This window comes from Amblyomma mixtum, chromosome 6, assembly GCF_055824585.1.
Source record: "Amblyomma mixtum isolate Tamu chromosome 6, ASM5582458v1, whole genome shotgun sequence".
Classification (NCBI taxonomy): Eukaryota; Metazoa; Arthropoda; class Arachnida; order Ixodida; family Ixodidae; genus Amblyomma; species Amblyomma mixtum.
This window is the reverse complement of record NC_143017.1, coordinates 71,254,143-71,275,810: the sequence shown is the minus strand read 5'-3', so window position 1 is coordinate 71,275,810 and position 21,668 is coordinate 71,254,143. Positions and strand designations below refer to the sequence as shown.

The 21,668-nt window shown below is 46.9% G+C and overlaps 1 protein-coding gene across 1 annotated transcript in view; it reads right to left on the bottom strand.

Moving 5' to 3' along the window:
- Positions 1 to 11,040: 11,040 nt before the first annotated feature.
- Positions 11,041 to 21,668, bottom strand: part of LOC149339342 (uncharacterized) — an 86,615-nt gene continuing 75,987 nt past the window's right edge. Inside the window, exons 2-3 of the mRNA XM_089548091.1 lie at positions 12,304 to 12,652; positions 11,041 to 11,420 (exon numbers count right to left, since the gene is read on the bottom strand). Of these exons, the coding sequence (XP_089404217.1) occupies positions 11,343 to 11,420; positions 12,304 to 12,652 (427 nt within the window). The 3' untranslated portion in view covers positions 11,041 to 11,342. The remainder of the gene's footprint in view (positions 11,421 to 12,303; positions 12,653 to 21,668) is intronic.

Genomic DNA, 21,668 nt, shown 5'->3' with positions numbered 1-21,668 from the left:
AAAAAAAAACGCAACATTTCAAAAAGAACAACACAATATAGAAAAAATAATTCGTTAAAACTCTTGGGATAACGGTTTAACTAGCTGATTCCAATCTGTTATTGTGCGTGGAAAAAACGAAAACTTGTGTCTGTTCTAGCGAATATAGGGGTTAGAGAACTGGGATGGTGTTGACGAGTTTGTCTGGTTGGTGCCGGCGTTAAGTATGATGAGGGATCCAAACCAAGTTTGTTATGTAATAAGAGAGAAATAAATTCTAGCCTAAGCTTTCTTCGCCGATGTTCAAGTAGTTCAATTTTATTAATCTCCATTAAAGTGGTGGGGGAGTCAGACCTTGCATATTTATTAAAGATAAACCTGACAGCTCTTCTCTGTATTCTCTCCAGATTTTTCACGTTAGATTTAGTATACGGGTCCTACACTATGCATGCATATTGGAGTTTAGGTCTTATTATTGAAGAATAACAAAGTAGCTTAATTTTAGAAGGAGCATTTTTTAGTTTATGTCTTAAGCAGCACAATTTCCTAAACGCAGCAGAGCAGATATTCTTTATGTGCAAGTTCCACGATAGATTGCTACTCATTGTTACTCCTAGGTATTTGTAGTTGGATACTTGTTGAAGAGGGAGAGAGCCTAATTTATATGTGTAGCTATGAAGTATGGTTTTTCGGGTTATCGGCATATATACACTTTTGTCAGCATTCAGAACCATGCCCCATCGGTCGCACCATTCAAAAACGTTGTTCAAGGCACTGTCCAGGTCACTTTGATCCTCCTTATTTGTAACTTCTCGGTATAGAATGCAATCGTCAGCAAACAATCGAATATGCACTGGTGGCTTAACAACTTGAACAATATCATTGACATAAAAAAGGAAAAGCAGAGGACCCAAAACACTTCCTTGGGGAACACCGGATGAAACTGGAAGAGAGCCCGAACGTTGTCCACCCACTTCAACAAACTGTTTGCGGTCTTTTAAGTATGCAGTAATCCATGTCACTAAAATATCAGGAATGCCAATTTCTTTCATTTTAAAAATTAGTTTATCATGAGGAACTTTATCAAATGCCTTGCTAAAATCCAAAAATATTGCATCGATTTGGCCTTTATTATCTATACAAGAAACAAATGAATTTATTACTGTAATTAGCTGTGTTACCGTCGAGAATCCTTTTCTGAACCCGTGCTGGAAGCTAGTTAGCACGCGATTTTTTTCTAAAAATTCGTTCATACAATGTGCAACTATATGCTCTAATAGTTTACAGCACGGGGACGTCAATGATATGGGGCGGTAGTTTTGCAAGAGAAGACGGTCTCCTTTTTTATAAACGGGAACAATTCGGGCTGTCCTCCAGTCATCAGGTATTTTACCTATTGAGATTGAAGCGCGAAAAATTATTACAAGGAATTTAGTCAGAGTTTCGGCATAGCGTCGCAGAAATGCGTTTGGAATGTTGTCAGGGCCACATGACGTTTTGGTTTTCAGGTTCAACAACATGGAAAGGACACCAGGGTAAGTAATAAAATTTGTAACTGAAGGCTGCTAGAGCATGCTAGAAGTAAAAAAAAAATAATGATATAAAGTTGTTCAGGAACAAAATCATTGTCTCTATCCGTGTGGTGGAAAATACTGCTGCTTCAAAAAAGGCTTATTGGCAAAGGAGGGGTCGGCAACAAAGAATGCAGCAATACGTATACGAGGCTTTGCGAAACGTGTGTGGGGTGCGTACTCAATACACTCAGTTTTATTTCGTTGCTGTAAGTATATAGTTTTATACTGTCTGGTGGCTGACCGGTGCTCTTTAAGTGGTAAGTGACCAGTCGTCATCGCGGCACCATGCAATCGAGACCACCCGGCGCAGTTTCGCCGTGCTCAGCGGAATTGCGAGACCATACACCCGCTGTGGCGGCGAGGAAAGAAGACCGTGCCGATATGACGCGAGCAGGCATCGTGCAAACCTTTGCCACAATCACGGAAGCGTCGGCTGCGAAGCACTCTGCGTCAATACACACACGACTCGACCACATTTCTTGTGCGAGGAACGTCTAAAGACGAGCGCGTCGTTTATGTTTTAAGGCTTAGCAACGCCCGCTGCGGAAGCTGATGGGAATAAAACAGCCACGCATTGTGCAAATATTGGCAATACGTGCGAAGAATGGCGACTGGGCTACTTATCTATTAAGTGCTTCATATACGTATAACCCACGTATTCGAAAGGCTGCATTGTTTGTAGATACGGTCTAGTGGATGCAACACCCGTCTTTAAACCGACGAGATAGAGGTTCGGTTCCCATCGCCGGAGCGAAATTCCTTTTCGCTGTGGGCTCTGCGATTCGGGAGTCGTAATGCTGAACTTTATCGGCTTCGAAAGACAGGAGTACCGTAATGCTTGAACAGGTATCAACAACGTAATTAACGCGATAGTATTAAAATGCTTACAAAAAAAAAAACGACGTCGGTCATAAAATTCACCTATTGGCTCCAGGGAAGCAGTGTCGCTTCCGAGGGCCTTTATTTAGGTGTCATGAAACACTAGAAATAAGTAAACTGCACACATACAAACTATGTCTCGAAATATTACGCCAGTACAAACTAGACAAAATAACCTTCGAAACCACCTATCACACAAAACTTAGCACATACGAACTTCGGAAACAGTGTATGGAAACACCTCGTGTAGGCACAAATTATGGTTTTCAGAGGTTAGGATGGCAAATTCCTGACTTAATTAATCAATACCCCATTATCCTGGATACTGCACGCAGCACCCCTCTATACGTAAATACAAAATGTTAATTAAAGCAATGCTTATAAATGAACCTTAAAGATGAAAACTAAACGTATGCCTATCACTTGTGTATGTTTTGCCAATATTGCTATGGTCGAATTGTGGTTGAAGTATGCTGTTCGTTTTTCCGCCGAAAGCCAGTGTTTTGTAAGGATGTCTTAATATATTGTGTAAAGATAATAAATCTGTGTTCTATTATGTAATGCCCTTCTTGATTTCTGTAGCCAGTGGTGCCGCCTGTCATCCGGGTGGCGTGGCCTCGTCAGGCAATGTATGCCTTTTGCCACGTCACCCTGGACAACCTCTCCGTTATCTGAAATAAATTCTGAATGAATGAAAATGCATCAATAACTTTTAATGCTATCACACTGCTAACGTATCAGGTAATAGGTGTCCCTATGAATTTTTGTACACTAGCTTATGCAATATACCTGCTCTCCTGCGCTCCCCTGTTTTCTTACGAAAAATATGGTTAACCCTGATTACTTGGGAATTAATTCGTTTGCTAGCACTCGCGACAAAAAACGTACGGTCTTTGTCAAAAGTAACCAGGCTGCATGGTTTGCTTCTAGCTCGTACAGTGGAGCCCTTACAGCTTCCCTGAAGCTGAAATGGTTGTCAAAGGTAAGGACTTCGGGTCTTCTTACCTTCAAACACCTTTTGACCTTTAGGAAAGCCACAAGGGCTCCACTATACAAGCTAGAAGCCCACCATGCAGCCTGGTTCATTGAGCTTTCGTCAAGTGATATGCATTTTTGCATGATTCGTGTGAACGTAGTGAAAACTGCGGCAGGATAACTAGGTTCCTAAAAAGCAGTGCCAGTGATCCTTTCGAGTTTGAATTCGCTTCCGCGAAAAACGCAGTTCCCTTTTCTTATTTTGTATTCGCACGCACTTGCAATCTGCAAAGAAAGAAATCCAGCTTTCTTAAGTGAAGTTCAGGGAGTCACTTCGTCAGAAGAGTGAACGACGCCACCGCCAGCAGCCGATGCGAGTATCGTGCTTCGCACCCGGAGGGACTTCGTCCGCGAAGACCGCCTGCTCGGCAGGATTTAGCCTGCCCGTCCTCGATCCTTTTATCACGACACTTTTTCTACGTAGGCGACAGTGCCAACCTTGTAAATATTTTTTCTACGTAGGCGACAGTGTCAACCTTGTAAATATTTTTTCTCTTTCTTTAGCGAAGGTAATCCGATTTGATGACACTGGAGAATCCCTGCGCGGCTGAGAAAGGAGTTTTCGGCGTAACATCATGCCTCCTATGCTCATTTCGCCGCATTTTCCTTCGTGGCCGCAGTGCACACACAATTATGTAAAAAGCCGAGCTTCTAATTGGAGTTCATTGCCTGCTTCTTTACTGTAACCGCGTTACGGCCAACACCCTCGAGGATGACGTATGGCCTCTTTCCAAGCAGAACCTATACAAGGCGCTATTTTCTTAGCAAATTATAGGTGAGTGGGCTTGCATTTTTGGAACCTGAAAAAACAGTGCCACTGGAAAAAAGGTATTAAACAATCGTCTACTTTACTGATCTTAGAGTTCTGTTTCATGAAGCCGTGATAGCTCTGCGGTTAAGGCGCTCGGCCACTGAGACGGAGTAACCGGGCTCGAACCCGACCGCGGCGACCACGTTTAGATGGAGGCGAAACGCAAAAAGGCAACCGTGTGCTGTGCGATGTCAGTGCGCGGTAAAGATCGCCAGGTGTTCGAAATTATACCGGAGACCACCTTTACGACACCTTTTTCTTCCTCATTAACTTCCTCCTTTATCCCTTCCCTTACGGCGCGGTTTTGGTGTCCACCGAGATATGCAAGACAGATACTGCGCCATTTCTTTCCCAAAAACAAATTTTCATTTTCGAAGTGAACATACTCCATATGAAACCTACAGTTTAGACAGTATTCTGCAGGTGCATGCAGGCCGTGCACGCGTGGTACGTACTTGGAGTACGGAAAGGGACCAGGCTGAGAGTCCTGTTGTCCTGAAGGAATCGAGGCAGTGGTGGATACTGTTTGCTTTATCTGAAGCTTATGTAAAAAAAAGTTTTTTTTTGTGAGGTGCAAACTCCTTGCACCTTAGCCATGCTTCAAGAGTAAGAATTTGTAGCGGAAGCGGTTCTGTACCTTCTCCCTAACCATTCCGCTAAGTTCACCTACTCTCGTGTATTCCTTGATCACATGACAGCAGCTAAAGCGTTCTCGAGAGCGTTTCTCATTCTTCGGGCTCCATGCTGCTTACATGGCTCAGGCTCATCCAGATATCAGCAGAACATCATGCTCTTGTTTGCCAACAAGAGCACGCGGAAATTTTTGCTTAATCACACGTAACAGCATTTAGAGTTCCTTGCCGTATGCTGAAAGGAACAGAGGCGGGAGCCGATGGGCTGAGTAGCACCGTCAGAACAGATTCTTCAGCACTGTTGGAAAACTAATACCGCGCAACAGTAGTGTTTTTTTTATTTTGCATTGCATTGAATGTGGAAGGTAAAAGAATTTTTTCTACCCCGGCATCTGCTATCGCTGCTGGAAGCAGCTGAGCTGGGGCAGCGGAAATAAAGGATAGCAGACAGTGTGTAGGAGTGAAAAGAAAGAGGGGAGGGGATAGTAGAAAGGACAGGGGGAGGAGTGCACTGACAATAAATCTATTTACATATATACATGATAAATATAAATATATAGAGGTCGCACGCGCGTGAAGGTCACATAATCGCATTAGGATAGCTGAAGTGCGTCACTAAATTTAGAGAGTCGGCGCTATGAAGGTCGCCCACAGGCATCAAATCTAACGCTCTGCGTTTATTATTGTTGGTTGTATGTCCCCGTTATGTGCGTACAGTACAAACTTTCCTGCCGCATAATCTTTCAGTCTTGCATTGTCGTCGCGGCACGCTTTGATGTTGAAATGTTCGGTCACGAGAAGCGGATCGTTTTGGGGCAGTAACACGCAGAGGCTAGGTACTGCTCTTCGCGCATTTTCTGGCTCATTAAATGTATTAACGTATTTTTGTGCTATCTGGCTGCTTGCCGTTGTGCCTTAGTTTAAGTGGCACGTTTCAATGTCATTGTCTCGGCCTCTGCAACTCTCCTTTCTTCAGTTTGCTTCATGCATCGATCAGTCTGCCACGTTCTGTTGATGTGTTGGCTGGGTCCGGCACAGAGGGCTAGTTTCAGAACGTTTTTGCTTCGGAGTGACTTCACTGTCACCCAACACGCTTTTTGTTGGATTTTTTACTTTGTTATTACTGTAGACACATGCAAATGCTACGGGAAACGTAGCGGTGACCCACCTAACGACACAGATCGGTACGCTCACCACGGAAAAATCTGCTGCTCTTCTTTTCAATCGGCACGACAGATCTTCTTTAAGTCCCTGGATCGGCTCCCGAAATAATGCAAATTCGCTGTCCGGTTATCCTCCTCGCCCTGTCCGTAGCAACTTCTGCTGCTTGTTTCTTTGTTTTAGGGTACATTCCCGCTTTATCGCTACCGTCCTGGCAACGCCTTCAGTTCAGCCTTCCCTATTCACGCCTCTCCCCTGATGTGATCATGCGGATTTAAAGGCGTCCGATGGGTTTGCTCGCCGACAATGGTTATCGTCATAGAAGCCATCAAGCAGTTATTGCTGTCAGAATTTCCTGCCGGAAATTTGCTACCGGGCAAAATTAAAAACGGGTGGTTTGTATGAAAAAAACTTTGAAAGTATTGTGGGCAGCCTTGCTTCATCATAAAGAATGAAAATTCAGCATAGAGGCTGTCTGACCTAACGAACTGTCCTAAGGCATCTTCATATGGCTCCTTACCTTCGCTCACACGCCACGGGTCCCATTCCGCTTTACAAAGCAAGGCCAGTTTAGGATCGGAAGGTATAATGATGATGCACATCAGCGAATGGGTTGAGAGCAATCGAAAAACGTAGAGCGCGAGAAAAAGGACAAAAGAATATTCCGAAAGCAGGCGGGAAAGAAGACCGGGTAATGAGATTTCTTGGCTGTGTGCGACTCGTAAGATAAGGCAAGCATGAGAAGGACTTTTGTCCAAAGCTGCCACACGTGACTCTGCAGTGAGAGAATGAAAGGCAAAAAGTGTGGCTTGTGTTGTCTGTCGGCACACAACTCCCTTTGCGTCCCCGCGACCGATGCTGACAGTGGAAGTGAAAGCGACGATGAAAGAAGAGAGCAGGCAGAATGAGCAGAAAAACGCGCTGCATATACATCGGGCGCCCGGCGACATTCCTTTGTAGTCACATACTTGTGCCTCGCGATGTGCCCGATGTCTTGGGAGAGAGTGTGTGCACGTTTGTACTCTCCGAATTCTTGTCTTCTTTAGCATTTTTTCATCCATACGATATATTTGTGCTTAGCTGTTGTGCTGTACAAGAAGTTGGGCACGTGCCCGGCGATCGATTGCAAGAGCAATCGAGCGGTCGAGGGGAACCAATATGCAGGCTTTCCAACCCGTGTGACTTGGGTCGTGTCGAAGAGTCTCCGCAGGAAATTTTTGTGTGCTCTTCATGCCATTTATTCGTTTTTTTTTTCATAATGTCGCGTCGCGTCGAAGAGTCTCCGCAGCAATATTTGGGCGCTCTTCGTACCATTCGTTTTTTTTTTTTCTGAATGTCGCGGCTATAACCCGTTTGCCAATAGGTGGTGCCGGCAAAGCATTTTTATTTTCCTTTACTATCTAGCTTTTCTAACCAACGTATGTAGCAGCTCGCTAGAGGCGTGCGATTTGCCGGATCACTACGTCTTAGCATATAGTAAGATTACCAGAGTTCCTCGATGGAAGCTGCTGAAGGAAAGATGAATCAAACTGTCAGCAGATAAGAATTTTGAAGCGAAAGCTTCACTATGGGACCTCGTGCTTCGATCGCCGTGTGCTTAGTTTTCACCTTGAAAGGACCTTGAGCTTCGAAAGCAAAAGAAAGGCGCATAACTGGCATCCTGGGACAGTGGACACCTTAGTCGCACTTCAAGCTACGAAACCATTAGAGCGGGAGCTGGCAAAGCAAGGAAAGACGCACAACTGCCCTGTTGCAACAGTGAACACCTCATTCGTGCTTTAAGCTACGTGGTATTCTCTCGTACTACCGAGACAAACGAAGGGAATACGCACCCCCAGCTCCATCCCTCACCATACCGCAGGCTGCACATTGGCGACAACTACAAACCCGAACTGCTCCATACCCAATACTGCTGCATGCCCGATACCCAGACCAATTCCCGTCATCATGCAAACTTTGCGGCAAACCAGGAGACTTCTTACACACCCTCCTCACATGCCCCACCTTCCCTCATCCCCCATCACCAACCGCGGCGGAGTCTTACTGGGAGTCTCTTCTGACCAGCTCGTCCGCTCAAGACCAGCGCCGGATCATCTCCAGCGCTCACAGAAGGATTGCGCTCCAGGGGCTATCCTTCGCGTTGTAAGGGTGCCTCCTCCTCACATTGAGGTGGCATCCAAGTGCCATGTAGGGAGCTTCGCCTCCACGATTTACATCATTGGCAATAAAAGTTTCCACCACCACCTAAGCTACGTGGCGGTAGATAGATTCGCGCTGCATGCGTTGGCATTGACAACGTTGTGCCAGAAACGCGGCACTGAAGCCATCTCTCCCTCTTCTTTCACTCCCACCTTCCTCCCTTCTCTTATGGCGTGGTTCAGGTGTCCACCACCGAGATATGCGACACAGATACTGCGCCATTTCCTTTTCACAAAAACCAAAAAACCATAGGCCGTCGGCATTCAATTTCATTCACGTTGGCGTTGACAGCTTTTTACACTGCGATGATTTTAAGGAAGGGAAGTGCGCATAACTGGCTCCCTTGGTCAGTGGACACCTGAATCGCGCTTTTAGGTATACGTGGGGGTGATGAGAGAGAGAGGTGTGGGCTGCATGCGTTAGCGCTAACAACTTTGTGGCAGACACGCGGCCCTGCTGCAATAGGCCGCAGCGTTCAATGGGTGAGCAAACTCTCACCATCAACCCTTAACTGCCACCTGCCAGGGTGGCAGTGTGGGTGCGCTGCCTATCCAGTGTTCGGAACGCCGTCAACGTTACAGACGCCAAGCAGCTTAGCCCGATACGCCATAGCTTTCGCTCTCTGACCAGGTTCAGCAGTAGCTGAACCGCAGCTAATTTTTTAATACTTTGGCTTGACAGTCCGCGCGCTTTACTACTGATCACTTCAAATAGGCATGTTCGCGAAACCAAGTTTTCCGCAGAGCAAAATAACATTGATGGTGGTGGGGAAAATATTTTAATGAAATAGTTTAGAAGGTGGTTGGAGCTCTCAGTCCGGAACTCCATTGGCGTAGGCTGCTGTCCGGGCTCTTTCGATGAGTTGCTTTTGACTCGTTTCGTCCGAGCTAGTCACAGCTAGTCAGAGCTGCCTCCCACCCCTCCTACATTGGCTGGTTATTAACAGTGACCGCCTGATTTCATTGGCAAGCCCATACCTAATGGTACAGGTCCGTCTTCTCCTCGCAGAATTTGCATTGTGAGTCAAATGACTCCGGGTCTATTACGTGTAGTCTTCGTGGGTTGTTGTAAGCGTTGGTCTGTAGCTTTCGGAGGTATTGTTCCTCCCCTTTGTCTAGTGTCTTAGCCGGCGGAGGGTAGACCATAACTGGCCCCCTGGGTCAGTGAACGCCTGAATCGCGCTTATAGGTACGTGGGGTGATTAGGGGGAGATGTGGGCTGCAGGCATTGACAACGTTGTGCCAGAAACGCGGCGCTAAAGCCATAGGACATCGGCGTTCATTGCGTTCATTGGCGTTGACGTTGGCGTTTTACACTCCTATCATTTTAAGGAAAAGAAGTGCGCATAACCGACTCCCTGGGTCAGTGGACGCCTGAATAGTGCTTATAGGTACGTTGGGTGATGAGAGAGAGAGATTTGTGTGGGCTGCATGCGCTAGGACTGACAACAGACCTCTTCTTTGAGAACGAGGCATTGGTGCAGCAAGTCGAGCATATATTTATCTATTTCTCCCACCACAAAGCTTCCTTTATTTCAATCAAGAACTGCTAGTGAAGTGTTTCTTAAGGAAGGAATATGTGTGAAAAATAAGTTGTCTGTAATTGTACACACATGTCTTACTCGAATTTTTTGCTTCAATCTATCGAAAAGCTGAAGCAGCTGACGTGCTGCGCACAATGTTCGCATTAGGAAGTAACGTAATCGTCAGAAATTTTTTTTATTCGTGCAGCTCAGAAGCCAATCAGTTTAAAAGAGCTGCTTGTGCTGAATGATGAGATACAATGCATCACTGTGGTGTGTCGTTTCCTTTTAGCTTCCTTCTATTCTCATGTACCTCAGAGTGCGAAGCGCTGTATTTGCGAAAAACTTGCTTGACTTTATACTGCTGTTCTGCACACCGGTACCAACCACACTACGGGGGATGTGGTATAGAGGGGCACAAGTGATAAAAGCCTGCACAAAACCTCCCTGCCGCGTTTATTATCTAAGTGGTCCTCTGAGTTCTAATCTCATTTCGGCACTGGCCTCTCATTTGATGTTTAGAGCTAGACTTATTGAGCAGCTGCTCCCCAAAAGCGATGGTTCTGCGTTGGAGGCACGGACAAGGACCAAGTTCTCTGCAATTTCTGACAAACCATGTATGTCCGACTTTTTGTGTGTGCCTGGCTGCGCGCATGTAGATGCTAACGAAATTTAATGTATTCAGTGAAGGTTGGCGCTCGACAGTGCAGGACGAAATGAGGTCCATAAATGAACGTACACTTCCTGTCATAAGTATACGGCCAAAGGGGTTTGCTTGCAAGGCCTGCTGTATGCCTCGTTATGCATCCACTGCGAGCGCAATTTCTCGGAAGAGAAATGGCTTCCCGTCCTCAATTCTCCCAAGCATTGTAGTGCTGGATGGGCAAAACAACTTAGAAGCAAACTCCCCTCGGCTCTATACTTTTGACGGGGGCTGTACCTGATGCAGATATTTTTATATATATTTGATGCATCTAAGACATTTCTAGCAGTGGTGATTGCCAGGAGGCACTACTGCGCGGTGTGACGAAGACTCTTCGAGACAAGCCTCCTCTCTGCTGCTGTTACAGAAGCATACACTTTCTGCATTTTCTTTCGTCAACGCAATCCTGAACAACTGTCATTTGTGAATGGGAGCTCTCACCGGAAGCAGCAGTATGCCGCCTTCTGATCCCAGAGCTCCAAAGCATTGTTTCTTTTTTTTTGTGAGTATCGGGTGCAAAAAAGGAGTCTGAACGACAACGGATATCAGGATTTGCTCATATTTTATTTCTACGGTCCTAATACTCTCTTCAAATAATATGCGCCAAAATAATAATAATGATAGATTCAAATAATAACTGCCGTCACCGTTATGCGTTTGACGAGGACGAAGCTCACGGGACGCTAAGGAGACCCGCAATCCACGCCCTCGAAGTTCGTAAATGCGAGGACGACTTCGGCGATATCCCTTGCCGTGCCCACGTAGTGCACAGCTGCCGGTCTCCAGGCTTCGTCGCCTCAGTCGTCCTACGCTCCTCGCGTCCTCTTCCACCGCTTGTCCAAGCGTCTTACACTTTGTTCTTCGGCGGGACAGGACGGCGGTGTCGGCACCGCCAGCCCCGGACGCTGCGTATGGAAAGTCGTCCCTGCGCATTGTACAGAAGAATCGAGCTGAGAACCTGAGAAGCGAAGAGCGTCGTTTTTGCATGATCGGTCCTATCAGGCGTCAGCACAGCTTTTTACGTTTCAACTAATATATGTTAGTCGCCAAAGCGTTGGCGTGTACGCAGTGTGTGCAAATATGTTCGCTTGCTTTGAGGCATGAAGCATGGATCGCTTAGTACAACATACTGCGTCAGTATTAACGAAGGTAAAGTTAGCTTTCAGGCAGTGGGAAATTTTAGGCGAAAATTGGCGTTCTGCAATTTTGCCTCGACATTGCCCCTAGAAGACTGCTTATTCTTGTAATCCGTGCACTTCGCTCAGGGGCGAAGGTCGCCAGAAGTATGCGTCCATGGAAAATATAAGGCGTTTTTGTTTCCTTTGTAAAACATGCCATTTTTCCTATTTGTACAGGCAGCTAAATGTTTTGCACTTCAGATTTGTTGCGATTGTAACTAGCTGAGCAAGACAGAACCGTTTTACCGCAAATTTGGGCGTATAAAAGTTAAAGTGCCAACTTCTCATATGAAATTCTTTCATCGGTTTCGTAAATGTTCGTAGCTAAAGCGCTGCTTTCTCTGGCCCCTTGAATGAATAAATCAATTTTTCTGTTCACGTTGGTTCAGTAGTCTTTGCAAGTCGTGTTCTTAGCATAGAACAAACCTGTGCGGCCCATGCATTTATTGAGATACATACAATGATAGCCCTGGCCTGCATTAACCTTCGTGAGTACTCCACAGTAAGCTTCCTTCGTGTTCGATGAAGTATACTGGGTACAGTAATACATATTTATCTTTTGCGTACGCGTAAACATTCCTTTCCATGGCATCATTTATGAGTATTCGGAATCGTTCAAACAGTGCGTACCCCTTGGCTTCGTGCACAAAGACGACGTAGACGCTCATCGCCATGGCCACGAAGAAGAGGGCGAAGACAGGGACAGCCGAAAAAAGCTTGGTGAGAGCGCAGAGCGGGTTGCCCGGGCCCCTCGTCGCCTTGAGGCGCATTCTCGCTGCCGATACAATGCAGAGCCGAGGGGAACGCAGTAACGCAGGTGCCACCTGAGCCGATACCGTCGTCGTCGTCGTTGTCCCGGTTACTGAAGAAGTGGCGTGACCCCTCGGGCATCCAGCACGACGCCAGGCTAGTCCTTTTACGGGGACTGTTGGTGCTCACCCGGCGCATGATCGACGGTGGGCGCCACCATTTCCGGTCCCTGGAAATGCGGAGAACATGAGGGACATGCGGACTGATCGTTTCCAGTGAACCGTTAGAACAGCGCAGCACCCTATAAAAAAATGCCCAGGCTTAGCTTGGTTAAGCCAAGAATGCGTTGCATATTGCGCGGTCTTTTTGCGCGAGGTATTGCTTGGCGGCACTCGATTTTCTCAGCAGCTTTTCCTCCGTGACGTATGGATGGATGGATGGATGGATAGGAGTGCCCCCTTTGAAACGGGGCGGTGGCAACCGCCACCATGCTCAGCCGTCCTTTTGTTTTTTCTTTTTTTTTCTTTTTTTCTTTTGTCTTTTTTCTTTTCTTTTTTCCTTTTTTATTTTTTACGCGGTTTGGTGACGTCACGTTACCACGTGACGTGACGTCACCAAACCACGTGACGTCACGTCACGTGGTTTGGTGGCTGCCCGGCCGCGCCCAAGGGCTGAACTGAGTGATTGCAATAGGCTACGCATAAAAGAGGGATGCCAACACTTGTCCCATTTATATACGTATAAACAAATACCTTTACTCCTTTCGTGGCTTCGCCGTGGAGCATAGGCTTTCTAGAAAGGCGACATAAGAAACCATATTTGCTCACGGTAGAAACCCGAATCATTTCGTGATAAAGTGTATCCTGGAGGGACTGGTCGCATAATCTTGAATTGTTTGGGACGTTCCATCTGTAGAACTCACCGCACCGCAAAAGTTTTTTCGCTTCCCGTTTCCGAAGAACGCCTGGTAATGCACAGTGCTTCGTGTTGCTCAGATGTTTTTTCTATATTCTTTAAAAGGACTAAATAAATATTTCTGTAACATTAATTGCAAAATATGATGGGAGGCAAAGCTTTTTCTGTAGGCTTACGTTTCACATGTTTGAGGCTTGGTTTAACGTCTATAGAATGCGCAGACTTGATCGCAGCTGAGAGTCATTTATAAACATTCCAGTGGCATTCCTGTTTGGGTTGCGACTGAGAGAAGGATGAAGAGGAAAGTGCACGGGCCTGCCGACTGGCTCAAGCCCAGCCTCCACCGCTGCCACGTGCAGATAGAAGAGAGTTGAAAGATAGGAGCAAAGAGAAAAAGAGAGAGTAAAGACGTGGGCCGCAACAACCGCGTCCGCCGAAGCGGACGATGGCTGAAAAAACAGATAAGCGGCCGTAGCCCCTCGTATTCCAAGTGTCGAAGTAATCAGGCGGAATCATCAAAAGAAAAAGAACTGGTTTGGTTTGGTTTATGGGGTTTAACGTCCGAAAGCGACTAAGGCTAAGAGAGACGCCGTAGTGGAGGGCTCCGGAAATTTCGACCACCTGGGGATCTTTAACGTGCTCTGACATCGCACAGTACACGGGCCTCTAGAATTTCTCCTCCAAAGAAATTCAACCGCCGCGGCCGGATCGAACCCGCGTCTTTTGGGTCAGCAGCCGAGCACCATAACCACTGTTCTAGTTGTATTTATTTTAACTGGAACTATCAAACTGCTTCAAAATATGGTCACTTAAAATTGAATTTGTTCTTTTCGTCACTCAAGAGGACTCCTTTTTTTATTGACCATGTAGTTTTTAAAACAATTTCATGCGGCATGCCCGCATTGGCTGCGCAAGGCACCGATAGCAGTAGTAGAGACAGTATACTTAAATAGCAACTTTCTTTTATCCACGCCAACTTAACATTTAACTTAAGCCAAATTAAGCCTAATTAACATTTCTAGGCAGACCAGATAAATAAATAAAACCGAGTAGGAAATTCGTCGAGTTGGGGAATCGAACCCGCGTCTCTGGAGTGCGAGACGAGCACGCTTCCACTCCGCCATCCCAGCTCGATGGTTCGGAATGAACAAAGGCGCGTCTAGAGAATGCGTTGTCTTCGTTCACTCCCATCTTCTTCCCTTCCGGTTACGGCGAGGTTCAGGTGTCCACCGTGATATGCTAGACAGATACATTTCCTTTCCTCAAAAACCAATTCGTCGACGAACAAGGCATAGAGCCGAACGGGCGATGGCGTTCTGTGGACTCCATGGCAGCGTTGCAAGACGCTGTCGCGTTCCACTCTTAAAGGCGAAGCTTAATATCTTAACCACACATCATTGACACCATCAGCAACACCGCGCTTAAGGCTTTCGCCTCACAACACTTTAGGTCAACAAAGTGTCCCCTGAATTTTTTCACGTCCTGTTTCCAAAGAACCCCTGGTAGTGCATCGATCTGCTTAGAAGTTTTTATTTATATTTTTTAAAAGGGGGGAATAAATGTTTCTGTAACATACACGGCAAAATATGACGGCAGGAAAAGCTTTTCCTTAGCCTTACGTTTGGAATCTTTGAGGCTTGGCTGAAAGTCAATAGGACGCGCAGACTTGACCGATTCTCAGAGTAACTTACAAACATTCCAGTGGCATTTCAGGTGTCAAAGTAATGAGGCGGAATCACCAAAATTAGAGCAACCGTTCTACTTGTATTATTCTTTCTGCAGCTATGAAACTACTTGAACATATGGCCACTTAAAATGTAATTCATTCTTTTCCTGACTCAAGAGAACTTGTTTTAATCTTGCCCATGTAATTTTTAAGTCAATTTAATGCGGCATGCCCACATTGGCTGCGCAAGGCACCGATAGCAGTAGTAGAGACAGTATACTTAAATAGCAACTTTCTATTATCCACGCCAACTATTATTTTAATATGCACATCAACTGTTATCCGTTAAAATCACATTAGGGTAACAAAACTACCAAAAAGTATTCGCTTTGTATACCGGCTTGTTAATTTTGCATGCCAGAGTTATTTTACATGTCTCGGGAAGTATTATATATTGTATAAAACTTTCATGTATTTCATTCTGACTGCAACAGCCACGCATTAAATTTTCAAGCTGCCTTTTTTTCCTCATTAGACGTAGTGTGTTGGCTGTTTTTGTTTCTTTTGGCTATGTTTGCTGTTCTTATATTATTGTGTAAAAGTTTCCACATTCAATTACAGGAGGTCTCCTTACAGCATTGAGCTCTTGGACCGCCTTTTCAACGGTTTATGTAATGCCTGCCTTTAATGAATAAACCATTCTTCATTATCCCACTACGACCGAAGTGGGAAATGATAGTAGTGGGAAGTTTGAATTCCCATGGGTGCTAGTCTGCAGCTTCTGTGCATTGCCCGCGTAGCCATTTCGTAACTGCTATAGAAGCACTTCGGACCGAAGTTACAACTCCGTTCGGACCACATTTATAACTGGTATAATATCTACATCGTAAACGCTTCGGTATTTCCGCGAATAGTTCTTTAGGGTGGATAAATGGATGAATGGGGGCAACTTTTATACTTGCCAAGCGAAAACTCAATCCTAACCGCATTGGTATCTTCGTAGGACTCATGTCAATTCAAAAATTAGTGTTTCCTTTTTGATTAGATTGTGTTGAATTTCCTCACCACGATACTAAGGTCATGTTGCAAAATTGTAGAATAGTGGCACTAAAAACTGATTTCTTCGAGGTTGTTTGTCGACTTCAATACGAATTTTGTTGATTGCGCGTAAAAGTAGAAAAGAAATCTACGCGTGCCTATTAAACCAGGAAGGCCCAATGTCGATGCAATTTGGGGGCACATCAGCTTAAACTTCTGGAAAGGTAGGCAACAGCGTTTCACATTTCCTTCCTGCAACCTCGCGTCAACTAGACGCTGGCAGCAACCCTACTCATATCCAGGGCGTCCTAGATAATTTTAGCCACGGTTTAAAAATATGGAGAGGCACTCTAAGGCGACGCGACCAAAAGCGTGTTGCTGGCTGCTGTATGGAGCAAATCACACTATTTTGTGTAGTGTGGTTAATTGTATAATTAGTCGAGATTAATTATGCACGTTCGCAAGCAACGAGATTAGGCCAAAAATTTCAATGAGAAAGTTGAACAGCCCACACAACTGATTAAATTTTTTTAACTTTCCATCTATTACGAATTTCTTTTGCAATCAGAAAGCTGAACAGTCCGCACAACATCCGATTACAGTTTTTAACTTTCGATCTATTACGTATTCGTTCCGCTCACAGAAGTTGCCCGCGAGGTTAAAAAAACAAACAAACAAACAAAAAACACTCGTCTCGTGCCTGCTTGCGCGTCCCCAAGGTAGTGCTCTCGATCGTTCCTTATAGAGGCGGACAGATAACATAGCCGGGTGTGCTAACGCTTAGAACGGGAGAGGGCAGAGACGCAGGAGCTTCATGCGCAAATTACGCCAGCGGTACGCTAGCCTAGCGGCAGTTCACGGTAGCGGCAAGCAGACAGAGCCCTTATCGCTTGCGCTGGCGTAAATCGCGCAGCCAGCGCCTGCGTCGCTACCCCGTTGCCCTTTAAGCGGCAGCACAGCTGGCTAAGGGATGTGTCCTTTTGTGCGCGAAACACTTGAGAGCACTCCAATGGCACTGCACTGCAATTTGAGAGCACTGCAAAAATCGTATCGTGCCAACCGTTTGCCGCAGAATGTTCTGGACCGCGGCATACGATTCAGCGTTTCGTGCAGCATAAGCGTAGTAAAAACTATTTCTTTGGTCAAATACTATCTTAATTTCCTGCATTAAGGCACTCCCTTCTCTCTTCTTTCACTCCCACCTTCCTACCGTTCCTTTCGGTGCGGTTTGTGTGTCCACCGAGATGTCAGACAATTACTGCGCACATTCCTTCCGTCAGAAATGCGTTGCGTTCAAAACCGTTTCGAACGGGCAACGTAGAGAAAGCAGGCAGGCGTCGCACTGAGCGGTCGATGGCGTTCTGTAGTGTCCTTGGCAGCGCAGCAACACGCTGTCGCGTTCCACTCATACAGGGAAAGCTTAAGCACCCTCCATTTTTAAGGCGAAAGCCTTTAATGCCTCATACTGTCGTTAGCAGACGCTGTCGGCAGCGGTGTCGACAGACGCGTCGGCAGATTTGTCCGCCTTTCGGCGTCACTGCTTAAAAAGAAACCGCGCCGAGGGTGGAAATCGAACCAGAGCCTTTGGCATTTGAAGCAGAGACGCTAACAGTCCGCCACAAAGGCTCAAGGTTCGAGCATGAATAAAGGCGCATCTAGTGAAGGCATGGGGTTCATAAATAAAATAAAAGGAATAAAGTGAAGGAAAAATAACAATAAAGTAAACAAAATAAAAACAAAATAAAAATAAAAACAATAAAAGTCAGAAAAAGAACAAAAATAAAAAAAAAACGAAAAATAAAAAATAACAAACAGTGCTCCACGAAACGCTTTCGCCTTGCAGCACTTTAGAGAGCCAAAGTGCCAACTGAATTTCATTTTTTTGTATTTTCAGGATATCTACAGTCAATTTCCCCTCCATCGAAATTTGACGGAGGTGAAATTCTAGAGGGTCGTGTGCTGTGCGATGTCAGTGTACGTTAGAGAACCCCAGCTGGTAGAAATTTCTGGAGCTTTTCACTACGGCGTCCCTCGTAGTCTGAGACGCTTTGGGACGTTAAACCCCCATAAACCACAAGCCGCTTTTGTTCACTCCACGAAACATCGTGAAAAGGGCAACAAGAGGAAGAAAGGGCGCGAGGATAGCAGCGCGTCCCAAAGGCAACGGCCATAAGCTATCATGGGATCATAGTATGCATAGGATACCAGGCCTGAAATTCAATTTCACCAGTTCGTCACTGCAGTTTTGCATCTATGAGCGAAACGCCGCCACTCACGTAAAGTTGAATCCCTTCTTCGTTCACCGTGAATCGAGAGCATGGAAGATTGTGTGTTCTGTCACCCAGAGTTTTACAATCTGCATTCCTGATTACAAGGCCTTCCTGAGCGCTGACGCGTACCTTGTCAAAGACTTGTCGTTGGAGTTCTCCTCGTTCGATGTTGGTGACGAAGAGCAGCCTCCTATTGCGTTGGGTCCATCCGGGGCCTCTGCAGTGAGAAATCCAGTGGCCAACACCGGGTCCTGCCTCGCCTCCTCCTGCGCACACTGCTGGGCCACGATTTCCGGAGGTGGCGATAGTGGCTGGTCCATCTGGAACTGCAGGACCTCCGAAAAGGGCCAGTTAGGCAGACCTACTACAACCGATGGAGCCTTGAAGATGCCTGGTGGAACCATCCGTGATGGTGGCTGCTGCGCGAAGAATGGTTCTTCAGATGCTAGGAAAGCCGCGTCGGATGTGTGAGCGCTGCGAAAAGAACGCCGTTAGGAACAGGAGCGCTGCGTTTGAGGAATCGTGCCTCGTGCTTCACGCGCACGGCCGCGGGCAGGTATTGGCCGGTCGTTTGTTTACGTCACCGCAGTCGGTGGCTCCATCTTGCGGGGATTTTTTTAAGGCGAAAGCCTTTAATGTCTCATCGTTGTAAGCAGCAGTTGTCGACAGAAATGTCACGCTTTTCAGTTGGTCGAAACAGTTGTGACGTCACAGTGCGCGAATTTCAAACGGGGCCAATTGTACTTTGGCTAGTAACCAGGCAACCAATTGAAGGGATCGTATAGTGATGCTCCAAGTAAGTTGGACTGAGCTTAGTTAATTGCTTAATTACTCAATTAGCCTAATTAACTTTTCTAGTCAGGCCATATAAATAAATAAAACCGAGTAAGAAATTGGTCGAGCTCGGGAATCGAACCCCGGTCTTCGGAGTGCGAGACGAGCATGCTATCCACTCCGCCATGCCAGCCCGATGGTTTGGAATGAACAAAGGTGCGTCTAGTGAATACGGTGTCTTCGCTCACTCCCATCCTCCTCCCTTCCCTTCCGGCGAGGTTTAGGTGTCCACCGAGATATGAGAGACAGATACATTTCCTTTCCTCAAAAACCAATTTACCGACGAGCGAGGCATAGAACCGAATGGGCGATGGCGTTCTATGGACACCTGGAAGCGTTGCAAGACGCTGTCGCGTTCCACTCTTAGAGGCGAAGCTTAACATCTTAACCACACATCAGTGACCACACTTTAGGTCAAAAAAGTGCCCCCCTGAATTTTGACGGGTGTCCACCGAGATATGTGAGACCGTTACTGCGTAATTTCCTTTCCTCAAATACAATTTTCATTTTCTTCATTACGGGCCATCTTTGTCTTTCTTCTTCCACTCCCACTTCCTCCCTTCCTCTACGGTGCGGTTCAGGTGTCCACCGATATGACACAGAATTACTGCGTCCTTTCCTTTCCTCAAAAAGCGTTCAAAGGGCAAGGCATCGCGCCGAACGGGTGGTGGCGTTCCGTGGACTCCGTGGGAGCGCTACAACATGCTGTCGCGTTCCACTCCTAAAGGCGAAGCTTAAGCGTCATTAATTAGCAGCTAATTAGTATTGAGGCACAAATCAGTAATTAACCATTAATTAGTGATTTTTCGTCACTTAGTAATTAGTACTCAATTACATGTGACGCCACCAGTGCCACAGAAGCAGTCAAAGTGGTGCGGAAAACGCTTTCGCCTCTACGCACTTTAGACAGTCAAAGTGCCCCCTGAATTTTTGTTCGCCGCTCGTAGCGGGCAACTATAAGCGGCTTAGCGTCTGTAACGTTGAGTGCGTTCCGGACAATGGATAGGCAGCGCAGCCACCCTGCCATGCAAGTACCAGTTAATGGTTGGTCGCGACAGCGTGCTCAAACGCTGCGGCCTGTTGCAGCAGCCGCGTGTCTGCCACAACGTTGTCAGCGCTAACGCATGCAGCCCGCATCTCTCTCTCATCACCGCACGTACCTATCAGCGCGATCCAGGCGTCCACTGACCCAGGGAGCCAGTTATGCGCTTCCTTTCCGTAAAATCAGCGGTGTGCAAAATGCCGTCAACGCCAACCTCAGTGAACACAATGAACGCCGATGGCTTATGGCTTGAGTGCCACGTTTCAGGCACAACCTTGTCAATGCCCACGCATGCAGCGCACATCTGTCACTACAGCCACGTAGCTTATTGCACGACTGTGGTGTCAACTGTCCCAGGGACCAGGAGGAAGAGGTAAAATTTATAGAATACGACGTCGTAGGCACGGGTTGGGGTGATGTTAGTAAATTAGTTTAGTGATTTTTTTTTGAGCAAAGGAAATGGCGCAGTACTTGTTTCACATACCTCGGCGGACACCTGAAACGCGCGGAAAGGGAGGGGAGGAAGGTAGGAGTGAAAGAAGAACGAGAGAAAGAGGTACCGAAGTGGAGGTTGGTTGGTAACAACTTTATTCATAGTCCTGCAGAGCTTTCGCCGACGGGGCCTTAGGTCTCCCACGTGGGGACGTCGAGGCGCTGCCTCGCCGTCGCCTCGCGGGCCTGCTGGACGGCCCAGAGTTGGTCCCCGAGGCTGGGGCTGCGCAAGGCAGCGGCCAACCGCGGCGGGAGGGTTCCGGAATTAGCACCGTGAAGGTTTTTGGTACAGTCCCAGAGCATGTGAGTTAAAGTGGCTACATTGGCGTTGCAGACCTTGCATATATTTGTCGGGTATGTACCGGGGTAAAGACCGTGGTACAGTTCCGGGTTGGGGTACGTGAGCGTCTGCAGTTGTCTGAGGGTCACCGCGTGCGCCCTGTCCAGCTTGTCGCTGGGCGGAGGGAAGGTTCGGCGGGCCAGGCAGAGGGCCTTGGTAATTTCGTTGTAGCTGGTCAAGCAGTCTTTGGTGCTATTCCACGGACGACGGTCGCCGGCGCGGTTCGCGAGCTCGCGCGCCTTGGCGTGTAGGTCCCCGGAATAATTTCGACCACCTGGGGATCGTCAATGTGCACTGACGTCGCGCAGCACACGGACGCCTTTCTGCGTGTCGTCTCCATCTCGTCTCCAGGTAAACATTATTAAATAAAAATTGGCTGTGGTTTAGCTCTGGTTAAACCTGGAGGATTGCGAAAGCAACATCTGCACGTAGCCATATATTGTTGCGTGAGCTACACTGCCCACAGTCCCGCCGTTTAGCGTGCTCTTGCACGACCATACTGCGCATGCGCGAGGAGCAAGCGACGTCACTACGCACAGGTGGCGTGCCTTGCCGCGCGCGCTCGCCTTTATTTCCTTAAAATGATCGAATTTGGAATGGATTGAAAACGTTTATTGTCAGCACTGAGCCCTAGTGGGCATTATACTA